Source organism: Melopsittacus undulatus, chromosome 5, assembly GCF_012275295.1.
Source record: "Melopsittacus undulatus isolate bMelUnd1 chromosome 5, bMelUnd1.mat.Z, whole genome shotgun sequence".
Taxonomy (NCBI): Eukaryota; Metazoa; Chordata; class Aves; order Psittaciformes; family Psittaculidae; genus Melopsittacus; species Melopsittacus undulatus.
In genome coordinates this window covers 40,820,929-40,837,686 of record NC_047531.1, presented here as the reverse complement: position 1 = coordinate 40,837,686, position 16,758 = coordinate 40,820,929, and the positions used below count along the sequence as shown (strand labels likewise).

General features: G+C 41.4%; 1 protein-coding gene across 1 annotated transcript in view; it reads left to right on the top strand.

Annotated features, from left to right (window-relative positions):
- FRAS1 (Fraser extracellular matrix complex subunit 1) overlaps positions 1–16,758 on the top strand; it is a 159,682-nt gene that overhangs the window by 84,320 nt on the left and 58,604 nt on the right. Inside the window, exons 19-22 of the mRNA XM_034063309.1 lie at positions 1,688–1,828; positions 3,849–3,992; positions 10,994–11,146; positions 13,253–13,399. Coding sequence (XP_033919200.1) covers positions 1,688–1,828; positions 3,849–3,992; positions 10,994–11,146; positions 13,253–13,399 — 585 coding nt within the window. The remainder of the gene's footprint in view (positions 1–1,687; positions 1,829–3,848; positions 3,993–10,993; positions 11,147–13,252; positions 13,400–16,758) is intronic.

Here is a 16,758-nt window from a genome sequence, read left to right as displayed (position 1 = left end):
AGGAATGGAGAGAGTGACTCTACAGTGCTGAAGTAAAGTAATGGTAGTAACAATAACAACAGTGTTACAGATGGCTGTTTATTCCTGTTGAAAAACATTTTGTACAGCTGGACATAATTTCAAATCCATTTATTTTTACTGTATCTCTTCATCTCAACTTGGTGGAGTCTGTACAAGCTCGTTTTTTTTGACTTAATGGATCTTAAGGGAGGAAGAGGTGGCTTTTTTGGGGGGGATGGAATAAGTCTCTATTTAGCAGTGACCTAGACAGACCATAGTTCTTTGGATTAATAACTGAAGGTATTAGTGTAGAGCCTCCAACCCATTCAGTGGCTGTTCCTTGGCATCAAATGGGTTTTCTTGGGTGAGTCCAGGTTACAGGAACAGAATGAAGAAATCCATATAGCACTGCCTTAGGTGCGTGAACAGACCTGTACAAACAGGCTTGAGCAGAGTTCAGTGGCAGTGCTGAATTATGTCAGTGGGCAAGAATGCCGGCACAGCCCCATGTGTTATTAGCTCTGCCATTATAGTAATGGTGTTACAATAACAGTTTGATTTATTGCAGAAGGGTATGAAGATTCAAGATTGCAAACTTTGAGCTATCCCCGTAGAATGCTCATGTAAAGCTTGTAGTTGCACCTTTTTGAAAAAGTAAACCCACAACAGATGTATACCATGCCTGCACTACCTGCATTGAACAGGAGCTGGATTTGAAGGTTTTACATGTGTGGTTGGGAATTTCTCACCGAACAACAGAAATAGATGTCTATTTCTCTAATGCTTGAAGTTTCCCTGATGAAACCGTAAGAAGTTTCTTTCTTACGTGATTTGAGTCACTTGAGCTAAAGAGAGTCCTGGAGATGTTGCATTTGTGATGAGGATCCCCAGCTGACTCTCTTGCAGACAGCTAAGCGTAGTTGTGTAAATCATTTCATTCCATTTCATTTCTTCTCTCCAGCCTTGTGTCTGTCATGTCTCCCTAGAGGGCAGGAAGTCTCTTTGTGTTCAGTGAAGACTCACACCAAGAACATGTGCCTCGAGTCACTACTCTAATAAATAAGGTTTTTAACTAATGAGTTTATTCAGTTAATCAGCTTATTTAGTTTAATTTGGCTTGGATGGGTCAGTACCAGTAAAGGTGAAGTCTAACTTTTTAATTGTACTGTTCATTCTTGCTGAATCATCCTTGTAACTAGTGCTCACTTCACTAGCTGTAAAGTGAGCAGCCCACCTCTATGTATATTTGCTCTTACTGCTCCAGAACAGCTAATGATAACTGTGCAGTGATGCTGGATAGAAACTCCTTCCCAGAGTAACTGTAGGGTGATAGTGAAAGATGATTTCAGAATCTGGTAAGTTTGCAGACCCCCACAGTTCTTCTAGGGAGAATGGAATTACACAGCATTGCTCACCTCAGCACAGCTTCAGTAATGAATTGTGTGGGTGCAAAAGAAGATTAAATATGCAGCTTTCTGTGCTTGCTCCTTGCCTTGAAGAAATGTGCAATACAACCTTTGTACTCCTGCCCTTTCACCCTTTCACCCTTTCAGAAGCAGAGAATCCTCTAACGGAAATACCTTCACTGGGGAGAAAGCAAACTAGCCATAATTTAGGACAGTAACAACCAAAATAAGCTGGAAATAATTTACCTGTCTGTCATCTTGTTTTTTTCCCTTCCCTGCAGAGTGCCACCCCTCCTGTGCAGCCTGCGTGGGGAACACTTCCCAGGACTGCACGGCTTGTCTGTCTTCCCACGTCCTGCTTGAAGGCAGATGCCTCTCTGAGTGTCCAGAGGGGCTGTTCAGCCACAAAGATCACTGCTACTGTGAGTGCATAGTGCAGGCACCTGCAGCTTATACTGCTGGATTTCATTGCATGCACGTTTTGTAGTGCATTTCTCAAAGTAATTAGAGATGCTGTCAGATTTATATGAGGCTATTTAAGTATTTTCAGGGGAGAATAGGATAGTCCAATTTCAGGAAACGGAATCTCCTCCTAATGGGAGAGAGGTGTACACATTGAATCGTAAATTATAATCAATTTTGTTCCTCTGGACTGTTTCCCTGAAGATATTTTGCGTTTCATTTCAGTAGGCTTAGATGATGTTCTTAGCCAGTGTGCTGTAAAAAAAACCCTTTACCAGACAACACTGAAAAATGGTCTGCTTTTATTAGGCTAGATAAGCATATTGTCCATATAAAGCACCTGTATTTTATGTCCACTCCTGGCTATAGGGCTGGGGTTAGAAGGAAGGAATTCTGCAGATAGGGGAGAAAAGCCATTACATCTATGAATATGCCTGATCCATAGTGTTAACAGTGTTATTTATTCGCACCTCAGCCTTGCCCACCAGTCAGCAAGTGGCCTTCCTTCAGCTTGTTTGAGCTCATCTACACAGATGAATGTGATTACTGACCTCCTGAGTAACTGCAAGGATTAAATCCTGTCTGCCTCTTGAAAAAATGGTGACTTTTGGGGTATGCTGTTCATTATGAGCTGCTTAGTATGATGGGTGAGGAAAAGCAGGTGTTTGAAATCTGATTAGTCCCTTCAAGGTCAACTGAAAGTTGTCTCCTATTTTATAATCAATTCATTGGGTCAGGCATACATATATCTGTTCTGGCAGAGGGAGAAATTTACTGGTTACTTCCCTGGAAGGCCTCAAATGTAGAGAGAGAAACCTCTTCTAAAGTCCATTATTCAATTTATTTGTCCAAGGAACAACTCTATAAATAAGTTTTTTTGGCAAGCTATTGTAAAGATTCATCAAGTTTGAGGCTGAACACTGCCACCTTAGAGCTGAGGTAACTGCTGCATGCTGCATTATGTGGTTTTAGGCTTACGTAAATGTCTTAGAAACAAAATGTCAGTGTCAGGAAAGAGGCATCTTCCTGTCTGCTGCAAGCTTAGATCTCCTGCGGGATTTGAGCAGCAATGCTTAGTTAATACAGGTGTGTCTAAGAAAACTGATTCTTCCTTTTGAACACTGGATTCATGGGCATGATTTCTGAGAAGCTGAGAAAAGTGTTGGGACATGACACGTTTGGTCAAACCCCCAGCTTCCATGTGGGGTGTGGGCAATTGTATGTAGCCTGGGAGAGTCCTGAGGTGGGAGATTTTTTAAATTGTGTGCTTTTATTCATAACAGAGCTTTAAGAGCAGTTTCAAGGTCTGGGTTTGTTTTTGTTTTTTTTTTGTACAGATCATTAGCTGTATTATTTGTGTCTCCCTCAGATCTGCAGTATGGAAATGTGGCATCTGTCTTTAAAGGTGGAGGGATACAAAAGCAGTCTGAGTGAAATATTTTTGAGCAGTCTTGACCACTTTACCTGCAATCCTTTTGTTGAGCTTTTAGCAGGCAGGATAGCTAATGAGCTGGCCTGGCATTCAGGTTTCATAGATTTTGGTTTGGGAGGTCTTTGAGCAGAAATCATTCCTGGGCTTTCTACTTGTGAATACCAAACTTATGCCACTATAATGTTGATACAATCCCAAGATAATTTATCTCCCTTATACATCCCACTCTCTTTCTTATGTGCACAAGAGTGTGGTAGAGAGAAATAAAAGGGCTAATCTCTTTATATTTTATGTTCTGTATAGATTTATACCTTGAATAATGCAGAGAACAGATCATGTTTTTAAACTGACAATTCATTTCTCATCTTGTTTATTCAAAATGAGGTTGTAAGAGCCTTCCAAGCCACAACTCTACAGTTACTGATGCTATGAGATCATTTTATGTTTGTGTTTTGTAGATAATTGTTACAGGGGTTGGCTTTTTGAGGAGGGGAGAGTGTAAGGTGCACTATACCAAGAGCATAACAAGTGTTGATTGTCTTACCCAGCCTGTCATCCATCCTGCAAGACATGCCATGGCCCTTCTGATCTGGCGTGCTTAACCTGCCATCCCCACGCGACTTTAGTCAGTGGAAAGTGCTGGACTAGCTGCAAAGAAGAGCAATATCTCAACCTGGTGGGATATTGTGTGGGTAAGTAAGAGGAGATGGCATGGGTCATACAGTGTGATGATCTTTCTGGGCCGGTCCGTTGTTGTAGAGCCAAACCTGCAGGATCCAGAGACAGGAAAGTTGCTTAGCTCCTGCACAGAACTTCAGTAAAGTGAGTTAAGGAACCATTTGTGATTCAGAGAAGTTTTCTTTAAGGGCCTTAAATAAGAAATGGTACAGTTAGCATTGCTGTGTGCATTCTCGGGAGGCAGTAGGATTTCTGTATAGGGGTTATACTTTGTGGGTGCTCAGTGCCTACACTTAAGCCTATCATCAGAAGCCACTGATTGCATATGTCTGTCTAAAGAGAAAAATTCCTTTTAATCCATCACGCAGACATGTATAAACATATCCTGGGAATTGCTCCAACAATTTCTGAGCTTTATCAAGCCATTTTTTTTCTTTATCTAAAAGAGATATGGTTTGTGAGGCTTAATCTAGGCTGAACAGTTCCAAGTGAGATAGTAATCCTAAGAAAAGGGAAAATTGCATTAGGCATAATAGATACACCCATTGAAAGGCTATTGTTCTCAATTTAAGACAGATAATTCCCCTTCACAGAGACTTCTTTTTTATATGTGTTGGGGTTTTTTTAGGAAAGACTTGTTTCTTTGCTGCCTACAGATTGATTTTGTGAACCATTTCTTCATCTTCCTGTTAAACAACAGTTTTGTCTGCGGAGACAAAGAGAGGTGGGAAACAAAGTATATGAGGAGTAGGAAAATGTCCTAAAAGTATTCTACAGTTCTGTGTGTACATGGGAAATCAGGTTGAGGAATAAAAATTTTTCATACAGTCAAATAATTGCAGTATGGAAATAATTCAGCATTTTAATGTAAAGAGCTGTCTCTGCCCTGTAAAATTTCTGGGGCTACAATGGTATTTGTTAGTGTCCAGTCAAATCATAGCTGTATCCACTTTGCTTCTTCCACCTTATTTTCCCATTACTTGTCATTATGCTTCCCATGAAAAAAAGGCCTGTGGAAATGCTCTTTGAGCAGTAAATTTCACTGGAAAAAAATATTGCCATTCATCATAAACCAGGATTATTTAGGGTTTACTCTACTGCTTGCTGGATGCTATGTGCTGTAATTACCCCTTTTAGACTGCTGTTTCCTGTAAGTTTGTCAAGGTGTCATAGAGCAATATGCTTGCTCCCGAAGTCCCAGGGGATTAGCTAGATGTCACAGTGCCTGGGAATAATGAGGAGCTGAAATTGCAAATGGGCTTGCTCAGGCAACGTGGAGAGCAAGGTTTGACCTGCGCATATGTGGCACTGACAGAGGTGAATTATCTGCGAAGAGCCCTTCCTGGCTCTCTGAGCTCCAAAGCAATTGCAGGCTGGTGATGCATCCTTTCCTTGCAAACTAACGAGCTTTTTTTTGGAGCCCTGTAGGGGATGAGCACAGTCCACTGTTTGGAGACTTCTCAAAGTAGAAACATATTTTCAAGGCTTGGTTCACAATGCCTGACATCACTGAGTGTCAATATTGAGTGTTTGGATCTATGTCCCCAAAACAGGAGAGAAGGCTTTCCAGGTGCAACACAGTAAGAACATAAAGAGACACCTTTTGTTCTTCCAGCTCTGACTTTAGTTTTGCTATGTAACTTACTTGAGCTGGTCCTGCCCTCAGGAGGCTAGTACAGATATTCTTTGTCAGATAGGAACCCTTAATGTTCACATGGTCTTGCATATAGATGCATTAATGTTTCTTGGTCTAACTGAAGTCATAGAGGAATATAGAATCCTAGAATGCTTTGGGTGGGAAGGGACCTTAAAGTTCATCCAGTCCCAGCCTGCTGCCATGGGCAGGGACTCCTTCCACTAGATTGGGTTGCTCCAAGCCCCATCCAACCTGGCCTTGGACACTGCTAGGGATGGGGCAGCCACAGCTTCTCTGGACAACCAACAACAAAGCTTCTCTGTGCCAGTGTCTCATCACCCTCACAGGGAAGAAATTTTTCATAGTTATTTGTTGCCTTTTAAAAAAGTTGTGCTTTGGTCTCAGAACTGCAGTCTGAGGTTTGCTGCTCTTTGTGCCAGATTTATGTCTGATGCTCAAGCAAAGGTTATGTGTTGCCAGTTCTGCTAAAGAGCTCCACATCCAGGTTGTTAAATTTCACTCATTCTTCTCAGTCAGTCCTGATTGAAATGCTAAATTTGCCCTTGCAAGTTATTAATTACCAGTTAAAGAGCAGCTGTCCTGTAAAAGAGAACATTAAAACCCCTGACACTTGCATAATGTATGATTTGCATCAGAGTCTAACAAAGCTTCTTCCTTTGCTTCCCAAAGCGATGTATTTTTACAATTATCTTCCCATTTATCTCTAATTCCTGACTCTCCAGGCAGAACTGTGTTATGACTTATACAGACTGCTGTGCATTATCACCATCTGTCATATTTTATGGACCTTCAGGGGAAAATCTTTCATGCAGGGTGGAGAAAACCAACTGTCACTTGAAACCATTGCCTGTGAATTAATGCTGTTATTGTACATGTTACCTGAATAAGGATTGGAACATTTGCCTTGTTAATAGAAAAAAAAAATCTTGTTTTCAGCAGTTTATCAAAGAAGCGTTTCAGATGTAAGCAGAAGAAAGACAAAATGGCTTCAATATTCTAAAGATTAATGAGTTTCTGCAGTCTGGTTTGGGCACACTGAATTTGTGCCTATCTTCTTCAAGAGCAAGCAATTGATTAATTTTATTTCATAGCTGAAGTGTACATGCTGGAATGTGTGTGTGGCTTTAGCTATCCACCTTTGACTATTGGGGCTTCTGCTTTTTTTGTTTGCCCAGTTTGAAGACACTCATTGATTTCTCTCTCCTGCTTGTCCAAGACAAACTTCAGCTTCAAGAAATGTTGCAGTCACCAGTCAAAAAAATAGCACCGCCACTAAAACTGTTGCCTTGCTCACAGACTCCTGGCCTTTCTGATTTGAATAAATCATATGCCTGTCTTGAGGCTTTCTCACTGATCTTGAGGCTTCCTTGTTGATCTTCTCCTGGATGCAGGATGCAAAGGACCACCTACCAGAATTAGTAGCCTGGGCAGCTGGAGTGAAATGAAACTCAAAACATCCCCAAGGTCCTATCTTAACTTCCAGCTGCATCTTCCTTGAAAGAGAACTCCCAGTCCCCCTGTTCAGCTCCTTGGGCCTTTGCTTTCTTAAGCTGTTGTAAAAATGTTCAAAGATTAACCAGAAGAGCTCACTCAGGAGGGTCCCTGTAAAAAGCCCTTCTGCCTTGCTTTTAAAATTCCAGAAGGAACAGTCTGACAACAAGAAATACATTCAGCTCCTTGTAAAGTTAATGAGCTATTGCCATACTTTTAAAGAGACACTGATATCATCACAAAGAGCTGGAGTTTCCCTGAGCAGAGGAAGAGGGAAACTGGGGGCTTGGCTCAACTTAGTCGCTGGGTGCAACCTTCTACAGAAGTTAACAGCTGAGCTGCCAGAAGAAGAAAATGGAAGTTCATTTCCCTGCTTTGGTCTAGGCTCATTTGTGCCAGGTTTTCCCACCTTAAGCTGCCTAGAGAAACTCTCACCTTTTTCAGAGGATGCAGGCAGATCCCTGAAAACATGGTTACACTTCCAGGGTTCACTTCCCTTGTCTCTGTGACAAATTCCCTTTGTTTTTTTTTTTTTTTAAAGGGACAAAAAGCTCCTTCCAAACACCAAATCAAACAAAAAATCCTTGTCAGCACGAAATAACCTGAGTCAGTCACACTGGTTTGGATTTATTGTAAAGTGCTAGGGGATGTTTGCATGCTGACATGCCTGTAACTGCATGGTGGTTTAAGTACTGATTTCAAGTAATGCTCCATGTTAAACCTCATACCTTAGAATATAATACAAAAAAATGCATCAAGACTTTTTTTTCTAAAGAGCCCTTAAGAGGGAAAGTGTATTTAAACAACACAACTGCTTGATTGCTTAGCAAATGGTGGAACTGAGAGGTAGAAATGCTTCTGGTTTCCTTTATGAGCAATCACAAATACTTCAGAGATGATTTTTTATCTCCTCAGACAGCCACCTTTGGCTTGACAGGCAAGGGAACAATATATAATAAATACTTTTCATATATTAAGGGCAGTACTTGTTTGCTAAGAGAAAGCTAAAGTGGGTATGGAAGTAAAGTAACTCTGGAAATGGAAATCTGTGTGATTATATTATACTTTACAATGATATTTGCTTTATAGGAAGATAAGGGATAGGTGCGGGGGGAGAAAGCTAAAGTGGGTATGGAAGTAAAGTAACTCTGGAAATGGAAATCTGTGTAAGTGATTATATTATACTTTACAATGATATTTGCTTTATAGGAAGATAAGGGATAGGTAAGGGGGGGGGATGGTGTATAGAGGTGAATTGACAAGGAGGAAATTAGACCCAGGTTAAAGGGTAGCAGGACAGTGTGGACACTGGGATGCAAGTCAGTAGTCTCAAAAAAATGGGAAGGGAGGCCTTGGGACTACAAGCAAGGGAGTGATAAGCTGCCCTGAAAATCCAGTTGGGACACTGGAAGAAATCTAAGTTTATTAAATAACTCTGTTGAACTCACTTGCAGCAAATATGGGAAGTTGTGGCTGCTCCATCCCTGGCAGTGTTCAAGGCCAGGTTGGACGGGGCTTGGAGAAACCTGCTCTAGCAGAAGGTGTCCCTGCCCATGGCAGGGGTTGGAACTGGATGAGCTTTAAAAGGTCCCTTCCAACCCAGACCATTCTATAATTCTATGATGTGAAACTTCCAAAACCCAAAGCCCACAGGCAGCAACTTGGCTTAGCTGGAGTTGAGCATTGACAGGGAGAAGGCAGAAGCAGGGAACAAATATGGCTGTGCAGTATTATTGAGAAGCATAAGGAAAACACCCCACTTCTGTTAGTCCTTGCTTCAGAGAGAGCCTGCTGTGAGAAATTTAAATAATCTTTTCTAAAACAAAGTACTTCAGTTCTTCCTTTACTCTGTCACTAGTTCCCCAATGTCCCTCAGATTCACCGTGTCTGTCCTGGTGTTTTATTTGGCCGTGTGTGCTCTTTGATCTACAGGCTTGCAAAGGAACAAGAGAGTGATGGGGCTGAGAAAGAGAACTCTTTGAACATAGAGAAAAATTGTACTGCAACAGCACCTAGTTTTGTAGATACTTAGCTTTTTAAACTTTACTTTGGGAGAATCTAGATACTGGTTATTTGGATACCCTTGAGTTTTCTCTGTCTTGTTTTTATGCTCAATCTGTGGAACCTGTTGACCATACTCAGTGAGTTTGGTTACTTGTATCTATCCAAAGCTCTCTATTAGAGGCCAGCAGCTCTGGCAGGAGAGTAAACTGGTGTATTATCATTTTAACAATCAGGGGAGTCTACATATCACCAGGTAAATATGAAAGCATGAGAAACTAATTGGATTTATGTTAATTTGTTGACTACAAGTGTATAGAACTCTTTACCCCACCTCCAGCCCTGTGCATACAGATTACATATGGTGCTCAGGGCCTTTTGTGTGAAATCTTGGTTCTTGCTCTGTAACCTGGGCTGGGTGATCCTTTCTGCCTTCTGTGAGGCCACAGATAGATGGCAGCTCTTTCCACTCTGATGTCAGTACAGGTTTGGGATCTTTGGCTGTGAAGGTTGATCGGATGATGCCTTGGGTTTTGAGTTCTTCTCCTGTGCAGTCAGAAGCTGCCTTACAGTAACCCCTCTAAGGAGGTTTTGAGCTTTGTCTTTGAGTTTGGAGCATGAGCTCATGTGCTGCTTTGCTTTTCTTACCACTGTCCTGACAGTGATGAATTGAGAACTTACAGGGTCACTATCTTAAGCAGAATGTTTCTTCTTGCACACCTTTACATCCCCTCTGGCTCTTGATTTCCCATCTGCAAGGTTGAGAGTATGGGACAGAAACTAAGAAGAGATTATATACCCTGTAAAGTCAGGTGTGATGCACAGAAGTGAGGCTATTATGTTCTTGCTGGTATGGATATAGAATTCCCCTGGACTCTGATGTGAGCTTGTCTTCAGCTTGTAAAATAAGATTGCCTGACAATCTGCAGTAATGCTGTCACAAGAGACAAAAGGCAGAAAGTTGAACCTTCACTCAAAATCTGACAAGAAGCCAGGTACTCAAATCAAGCCTCATAATTCCAGTTCTTTCAAGACAGTAGTCATTCCCTTTATAATTTTCTGAATTACCATAATGAGGATTAATTTGGCTTCAGGTTGCCTTACATTGCACTGTTGTGCATACAAAAGGCTTGTTGTAAAACCTTTTGAAGCACATAAGTTCAGGCAGAGGTCAGGAGACACAAGCTGGGGAAAAATATAAAAAGAAAAAGGTTTTGAGGCACTCTCATGCAACTGTAAATGCCTCTTTTAGCTTGGTTTGGCTTTGAGTTCTTCAGTGGCCTCTTCGGGGTATGGATGTCTCATTTGTGTGCTTAAAACTACAGCAGAAGGTCATAAAACTGTACAGGTTGTGCTCTTTGCTTTTCAGCAGTGGCAGCAGAGGAAGATGAAGGCCTACAGCTGCCAGCATAGTTTTTCAAAGACAAACCTGTAGGTAGAAGCACCTAAAATCAGAGAAAGGTTTGGGGAAAGTGAAGAGCTTTGAACCGGCTTTGTACAAAGTTCCCCAAACTCTCTGAGGGATGGGAAAGTGGATGCTTGAGTGGGCACAAGAGATGCAGAGAATATGGTTGTTGAGGAAAAGTGGGGATGAGGACAAGAGGAAAGAACTGTTCCTTGAATATGGTAATTTATAGTCATCTCTCTTGCACAAGGAAAACACCCCACTTCTGTTAGTCCTTGCTTCAGAGAGAGCCTGCAGGTATCTGGAAGTGCAGAATTAAGCACTTTATCTCAGCCCTTGTGCACCAGATAGCAGGAAAGAGCTCTGAAAGTTACATCCCTAATATCTTCCTTGAATTTCCCCTAGCCATTCTGTTTTGTCCCTCTGTCATGACAGTGTCTGTTATTCCCTGCTTCCTTTAGACTGCCACCCTTTGTGCCGCCAGTGTGTGGCCAACCTGCGAGACACCGGCAGCATCTGTCTGAAGTGCCAGAATGCCCGTCTCTGGCTCCTGGGGGATCACTGCATTCCTGACTGTCCGATGGGGTACTATGCGGAGAATGGTGCCTGCAAAAGTGAGTAGTCCCTACAGATGCCTCAAGCAACTGCAAGTGACCACCTGGATCCTGTGAGATGTTCCATTAAATGGTTCCTATTTAGTGAAGAAGCTTTATCCAGCTGGCTGGACTGGGAGCTAGAGATGTCCTTCCTGGCTAATAACTGTCACCTGGCTGGGAGCACTACTTCCTTGCTCCCCTCTCTCTGCTTGCAGACTGTGAGGTCCTTGAGACAGAGAGTACTATACTGTCTGTACATGCTGCAGTTGCTGGGACCTAGCCCACTCTTACAAGTGTGATGAGTATCAGACAGCAGTATACTTGAGGTGGTGAAGATGGGGTTTTCTCTTTCTCTCTGGTAAATCCCATTTCTCATGTTCTAATTAGCTACCCTGAGGTCACTCCTAGGAGGAGATGGGTTTCTTAAGCACAATAAAGGATAACTTTTCTGGTGCCCATCACAAAGTCTCCAACTTCTGTGGTCCCAGCACAGTTCTGGGATGCTGACACTCAAAAATGTTTTCTGGATATGTACTTTCAAAGGCTGTACAACTTCTGCTCACAGAAGCAGAACTGTTTCTAGGAGCACCTTCTCAGGATCTTCTACAGCCTAAAATGGAGTATCATCCCAGCTAAGGTCTTCTTGTCTTGCTATAGTAACTGTCCAAAAGGTGATCATTTAAAGCAGACCAATTTCCAGGCCAAAAAGCTAATTTCATTCAGCCTTTTAGGCTTAGCAGCACTCCAGGTGCATGGATGAAGCTGCACTGATAGCACATTTTATTCTTCAGCTTTCTGTGCATTCATCTATCCAGTGTTTGCTGTTAATGTGGTTTCATATTCTGATTATTGTCTGAGCTGCTTTATATTTCTGGGACTGTCAGAAGAAAGAAGGCTGCTTTTCTTGTCAGCTTATGTGGCTGACAGAGACATGTTTGAGCCCTATGTGTCTTATGCTGAGTAAAGGGTATTGCATTTTATTTTAAGAGAAAGAAGTCAAAACAAGAAATCCTTCACATTAAAATTAAGATGGTGATGCTCCATTTGCAGGAATTTCCTAATCCAGTCCAACAACTGGTAATTAATGTTTCAAAGCTTCTCTCAAGCACTCAGGGAGCTGTGTGTTTATTTACCTGTTTTTGACAAATGAAATCTGTGTGTCATTTAATTGGAAAGACTCCTAAGAGAGATATTTTGTCTTCCTGGAAATTTAAATATAGGGATGATGTTTCTTCCCTTTTATATAAAGGTTTCATTTCAAAGAAGTTCTGCATTATTCAGACTGTGTCAGAGCACCCATTACATTTTGTGCTGGCTTTTAAGATCTCTAGTGCAGCATAAGCAGTTCTCTGGTTTCTTTGCCTGCTTCCGCTCATGATTCGTTTGGCCTGACAGGTATAATGATGGCATCAATTTTTAGGTAAAGGCCTATCAAAAATACAACAGACTAATAATTTTGTGAGTCTGTACCCCCACTTTGGAGAAATTAAGAGGATACATTGGCCTGGTCCTCTGGTATTTTAAATCTTTTCAATCAGACCAAGAGAGAAATGGAGAGAAGGCACATAGAGAAGGACTGTTCCTTGTCAGTGTTACTTCTTGGAATAGGTAGCAGCTGTGCAGCTGCTGAAGAAGGGATTAATATAAATCTCCAGGGAGGTGTGGAACTGTCAGGAAAGCACTGGGTGGTTCCTAATAGATAAGCACATCAGGCTGGGGAGGATCTGATCTGAAACTGGTTGAGAGAAGGCATGACAGGAGGTACTGATACCTGCTTGCCCTTTTTTCACTCTTTCCTGGTAGAAAGGTCTTGGCCTGATCCTATAGGATTGTTCTTAAGGAGAAGGGGAGGTCAAAGAGAAGAGGGATGAATAAAAATGGAAGGGAAGGGAGGAAAGAGAGCTAGTGTGCATGGCACAGATAAAGCCATTTAATCCTACTGCCACAATGTGGATGGGTTGTGCTTCCGCTCCTGAATGCTGTGCACCAATAAAAGGAACTTAGTAGGAATTTTTGGTACTCAGTATCATCACCATGTTGAGAGTGGTTTGCAGAAGCTTTTGGAACTTGGTCAAAGCTCTACTTTTTCTTGTGCAGAAACACATGTTCTTGCTGTCCTTGCAGGGTGTCACCCTTCCTGTAAAACCTGCACCAGTGGGGGTCCATTTGCCTGCTCTTCCTGCAGCACCAGCCTAGTTCTCTCCCACACCGGCATGTGTGTGCTAGTCTGCTCCCAGGGATACTACAGGGATGCCAAGCAGACCTGCAGACGTGAGTGTCTCTCCAACCCGTCTCTCCTTTCCCCAGTGTATTCACTGACATTTCTTGTCTTGTTCCTCTGCTTACTGTTCCTCTTTCCAGAAAAAGAAAGATATGAGTTGATAGAGGTGATTAGCTGCCTTAGAAACAGAGCCTACAGCGTGGTTTAAATTTGAACACAGACACAGTTTTGTTATCAACTTCAAAGACTAGAGGCTTTGGGTCCCACAGGAAAAATCTGCAGGAGAGTAGGCTTCCTGGTTAAGTTGCTTAGGTGGTACGTAGAGAAGTGGCCAAAAGTATGGGTGGATTCTGAGCCTTGTGAAAACTTGACAATTTTGGATCAGTTTTAATCAATTCTTACCAAGGCAAACCACTTCCCCACTACCTGGCAGTACCTGCCATGGAAGCTGTGTTAAGACTGTAGAATTTACATTACATTTTTCCATGTGTGAAACCTCAGTAGAAAGAAGATGCAGCTTGGCAGGCACAACCCCAACTGAGCTGTGGTATTTTTACTTCCTAATGATTTGATGTAACTGATCTGGTGTCAAAGTCCAGTAATGTTTTATCCCACTCCTGCTATTCCTTGTGAATCTCTCAGGGCATCTCTTTAGTTATCTGTGTTCATTCTGGCCCTGATGCCAGCTGGGTTATTCCTCACATAATTATTGGGCTTGATATTCTGAAAAGCAAAATGACGTGGCCCAGAGACATAAAAAAAAAAGAGAATACCCTGCTTGAATTGACCCACTGTAATACATACACCTAAAAATGAAGGTGTGCTTAAGTAGCTGGATTGCTGTGAACCTGAACACTCAGATTTGTTATGTCCTGCATTACCCTGATTTTAATTACCTGGATTTATGGATTTATGATTTATGGATTTATCTGTTGCACTGCACTGAATGTAGGTATGTGTGTCATCCTATCTACACTCAATTTCTTTACTGATGAGGTCCTATAGGAAGAAACTGATATGGTTGTCAGCTTTACCTGCCTTTTGTTGGAATATATAGATCTCCTGAAACTGTTATTTCCATCTTAGCTGCAGAGCTGGAGATACCTTGCATAACTTCAGGGGAAAAGGTAGAAAAGTTTGTACCATACATTCTTTTACTGACAGAAAAAAAGGCTATTCAATAATAATGAAAAAAGTAAAGTAATAAAAAAAACAAAAAAAGGAATAATGGGATTTTCACTGTCCTGGCAAGTTTCCTACAAGCTCTACAGGATATTCACTGTTCACTCCTGTAGTGTGGATTCTTTTATTGCTACCTGTACCAGCATACCTCTCTTCCTAATTAAAATGCCCTTTAGTAATGAACAATTTCCTATTGTTAGCTCTTCCCTTAGGACCTCATGGTAGAAGTGGAATGTTCCCAAGGACTGTACCCTTCCTGAATTTGGTTCAGTAGCTCAAATGCAAATAGACTTCTGCAAGCTAATTCAGCTGCTCTAATCTCCTTATTGCAAAAGGCTTTTGAACAAGTGTGTGTAATCCTTGTGGCAGGAGGCTCAAGGCAAAGTGTGTTGGTGCACTGGATTTTTGTCATTCCAAGTGTCACTTGTGCCTTTTCAAGTACTGCTGATAAGCCATGTAGATATAAACTGTCCCTATATATATCAAGTGCTGGGAAACTACCACTCAGAGGTAATGGAAATTGTTTAAATGGAGGTTGGCTGTTAGGCTGAGAAAATTTGGCCTCTCTTCAAGGTTTATTTTAGTCTCATTGCACTTTTGAGGAACTCGGGTTTGGATGAAGCTCAGGATGATGCTGAGTGCATGTATGGACTCTCATATTTTTAAACTCAGTGACACCCTGGCTGAGGAACATTGCAAAGCTTAACAGGTTTCATGGGTTTAAAAATGCAGATATGGAGTCAGGCTGATAAAACAAACAGACAGGACTGCTTTCAGATAACACTTTTTGCTTACTGTTCTGGCATGCCTCCATGGGTAACCTGTTTTCTATAGATGTAGACCTCATATGGAATGTTGTACCATTCTTTTAAAAGTTGGCTTTTCGCAGCACATATAAATAGTAATTTTTCCATATAGCATTCTTAAGTTTTAAGTGAAATCAGACCAGCACCAGAGCACCTAAAAACAGCTGGTAGATTCTTTAGGTAAATATTTTGTTAGAAATCATTTGCACCTCAATAAAATACAGCCTTCTGTGACATGTTTTAGATGAGCTAAAAAAAAGTAACTATTTTGAAGGACACTGGGTTCTTGCTTCAATGAGGCCGATGTGGGTATTCTCACATTTACTTTGGTATTTTGAGGTTTTGTAGTTACAAAACTCTGTCTTGAATTAAAAGCAAATTGAAGTGGATTTTCACAGTTAGCATATCACTAAAATAGTGTTCCATATTATCATATCTCTGACATGTTGCTGCAAATAACATGTCAGTATTTAGCACAAGAACTGTAGTTGAGTGAAATCCTATGAGAGCTTTTAATGGTTTTGCCATTGAAAGTGGCCAGCTATGCTTTATTCTTTAGGTTAAACACTCAGGGCTGCATTTGCAGATCTTTTTTGTTTTATCAAAAGTACAGAACTGAGCTTGGACAAAGAGTTTGACTCCATATGGGTTTAGCAACTCTCAGAGGTAGGTGGCGAGGAATTTAGTAGTCCCTTTTGCGTACAACATCATTGTACTTGCAAACAAAGCAGTTAGAGTTGTTTGTATAAAGCAGACATAAACCCCATGTGAGTCTCCTGCACATTATTTTTGTAAAGTCTCATCTCACCAGAATAAGAGTGAGCTTTTCAGTGCATATGCAAAGGGCAATATTTTTCAGTCTTTCATAGCACATTGCTATTAAATCTTCTGCTGTTAATTAGCCAACAGCCCTGACATCAGCACCAAGTACACTTGGCTGGTAGTAAAGTCTCCCAAGAAGTTTAGACCCTGGACATCAGAGAGTTGAAATATTGTGAACCTCTGGACTTTGATCCTAGATTCAGTAAATCCCTGAATTATTTTTTCTTGGCATCTTTATTTGCTCTAGACAGCTCCAAAATTTTACACTGTCTGCAAATCAAAAGGTGGAACCATCAAGTGAAATTAAACAGCCCATTGGTTCCACCAAGGTTTGCTAACTGGATTGCAGCAGTCTGCTACAGTCTCCAAATCTGTGTGTTTATGGATTAAGCTTGGAATCACATGAAACACAGGTTGCTTAAAGAAAATAATTAAAATAGAGACAGGGAAAGCTGTTATTTGGGGGTTTGAATTCAGGGTCAGTGTTGAATTCATGGTTTCTTCTTTCTGGCTCAGAGGAGATCTTATAACAGTCTTCCAATACCTAAAGGGGCCTAGAAAGCTGGAGAGGGACTTTTTACAAGGGCATGTAGTGACAG